The 2,628-nt window shown below is 33.3% G+C and overlaps 1 protein-coding gene across 1 annotated transcript; it reads right to left on the reverse strand.

Moving 5' to 3' along the window:
- Positions 1-1,268: 1,268 nt before the first annotated feature.
- LOC145661194 (uncharacterized) lies at positions 1,269-1,730 on the reverse strand. Its single transcript, XM_081726644.1, has one exon. It carries the CDS (start codon positions 1,728-1,730, stop codon positions 1,269-1,271), a length of 462 nt encoding a protein of 153 aa, XP_081582770.1.
- Positions 1,731-2,628: the final 898 nt, after the last annotated feature.

Consider the following 2,628-nt stretch of genomic DNA (forward strand, 5'->3'; position numbering starts at 1 on the left):
TTATATAGAAAACACGGAATTCCACAAGGATATATTCTAGAGCCATTGCTCTTCCTTTTATATATTAAAGATTTTGAAAAAAGCATATCTTCAGCAGATGTTACCCTTTTCGCTGACGATACCACTTTGCTAGTGAGTGGAAAAAATGAAAAATTATCGGAACAGAATGCTAGGCAAACACAAAATGAAGTATCTCTTTGGATGAAGAACAATAATCTTTTTGTTAATGTTGAAAAACCCATTGCTATAAGTTTTTATAACAAGTGTAGTAACCAATATACCCTAACATATATGTGAACCAAAATAAAATTAAGTTTACAACACTCTGTTCGTTTTTAGGTCTTACTACAAATCATAATGTGACATGGGAATTTCATATAGAGTGAGTTATTAATAAATTAAATAGAATATGTTGTGCACTAAGGATTATTAGAAGGAAGGTAAATTTAAAATTAGCTAAAACCTTTTACCATTCGTGTTTTAAATCTATCTTGCCATATGGTATCATGTTCTGGGAACTTCAAGTCAGAGATTTAATGTTTTCAAAATTCAGAAGAAAGCTATAAGAATACTTTGTGATAAGAAGCCGAATTTTTCTTGTAGACATTTGTTTAATCAGGTCAATATACTTCCTCTAGATAGTTTATATTTGTATCGTCTTCTTTTGTATTTGAAAGAACACTCATCGGCATTCGTAACAAATAAGGATGTACATAATCATAATACGCGAAATAAGAATGATTTTCATTTGTGTAATCACCGGTCAGCAATGTATAAAAAATGTAAGTTATGGTAGTGTTGAGTTGTACGACATGTTGCTTATTGATATAAAGTATGAAGAAAATATGAAAAGGTTCAGACAAAAGATAAAATTATTTGTATTAGAAAATTCTTGTTATAAGATTGAAGAATACGTAAATATCATGACAAGGTAATATTACGTTATTTTACTCATGTAATTTTTTTGTAAATATGACGCATGTTACATTTACTTGAGGACATTCCTCGTACTTGTAATTTCATACAAAAGAAATAAATACAATACAATACGAATGAGGTGCATGTAATCCAGTGAGATAGGGCTCACAATTCCAAAATTTACAATTTCTTCCAATGGAGATCTCCCGAAGTGATGCTCAACTTGATATTGTTCGCTGAAACTGGCATCTGTTCTCCTCGTGCAGTTTAACAGATACGTCTGTCTATATATTCCTCTTCTTGAACGCATTTATTGCAACCATATTAGCCTGTATGTCCCTTAGTGTTTGTTACAAATGATCTTGCAGGAGTATCACAAATCTTCCATGCAGTTTCATGTTAATGTGTTGATTTTGGAAATGAACTCCGTCCCTCATGAGAGCATTAATCTCATCTACGAGTTGCCTTAAGTATTGTTCAACAGAAATCGGTTTTTCATTTCCATGATAAATAGCTACAAGAAAAGGACCAAATTGTTCTTCCTCATCACCCAGAGCAATAGCACTAATTGGCCAAACTTGACTTGTAGAGCTCCTTGAAATGGGCAATCCATCCACATGTATTAAAAGTTTCAATGTAGATGGTGTACTTTTGATATGACCTAAAGTGTCTTGAATGCTATTTAACAATCCAAAATAACAAAATTTTACAGGAGGCATGTTCTGTATTTCAATTATTTGTGGTGTTTTTACAAGCGTTCGTCCATCCTTCGGCAAAGCGGCATGGCATTGATGTGATCTCAGCACAGTCATAATTTATTTATAGCCTCTATTTTTATATTGCAATATATTCTCATTCTGCTATCTTCTGTTGAAATTTCGCACTTTCAGATTTAAAACCGACTTCAAACTTTAAACAACTAGCAGAAACACAACGAACAGTATCGTCATTTTCGTCTGATACATACGGATTAGTTTGTGCCCTTCAGATATACTTACAGTTTTACCGAATGTAACAGCTATTTTATGCCAATTACAACACTTAGAATCAATCACTTCACTGCTCTCACTGCCATGCGTTGTCGTAGGTGCACTTCTCTCGGTATGCTCAGAAGAAGATGATATTGGATTTAAAGTTTGCGCAAAATTGAATTGCGTGTAGCCTACAATAGACAACGGTCTTCTGTATTTCTTCTTCCTCTTCTGTACAGCTGCCTATTAGAAACGCATGTTCAGCTAGGTTTTAGTTACAATTGCTCTAGTAATTCCGAACTATAGAAGCACTACGCAATGAAAAGTACAAAAAACTCGTATTAAACAGCTACCACACTCTTATTCGGCATAAGTAGCTATTTTAACTAAATAGTTTATGTATTTTATTCATTAAAACTTTCTACTTACATTTCATTACAGTTGTTTCGTTAATATATATGTATAATATTTAGTATATATATACTAAAATAGAATACACCATTATAACACTTGCACAAACAACTTGCAACTGTCATCGAATCACTGCTGCCAGCTCATAATGCAGAGGGGAGCTAATGGTGGCGGAAAAGATAATTTCCTTTCCTTTCCCCTCCCATCTAGAGGAAAAGGCACCAATCCTGCAAAAGTTCACGTCTCTTTACTAAAGTAACACCTCTAAATAGAAGTGTTACAACTCTTTTTTCCAGCACCGTAAATTTTTTTTTCAAAATCCTGACCA

This window comes from Thermobia domestica, chromosome 9 (assembly GCF_964235325.1).
Source record: "Thermobia domestica chromosome 9, izTheDome1.hap1.1, whole genome shotgun sequence".
NCBI classification, from domain to species: domain Eukaryota; kingdom Metazoa; phylum Arthropoda; class Insecta; order Zygentoma; family Lepismatidae; genus Thermobia; species Thermobia domestica.

Bases quoted from the DNA above. Each gene is read 5' to 3' on its own strand.
- LOC145661194 (XM_081726644.1), bottom strand. From the start codon at position 1,730: ATGACTGTGCTGAGATCACATCAATGCCATGCCGCTTTGCCGAAGGAT.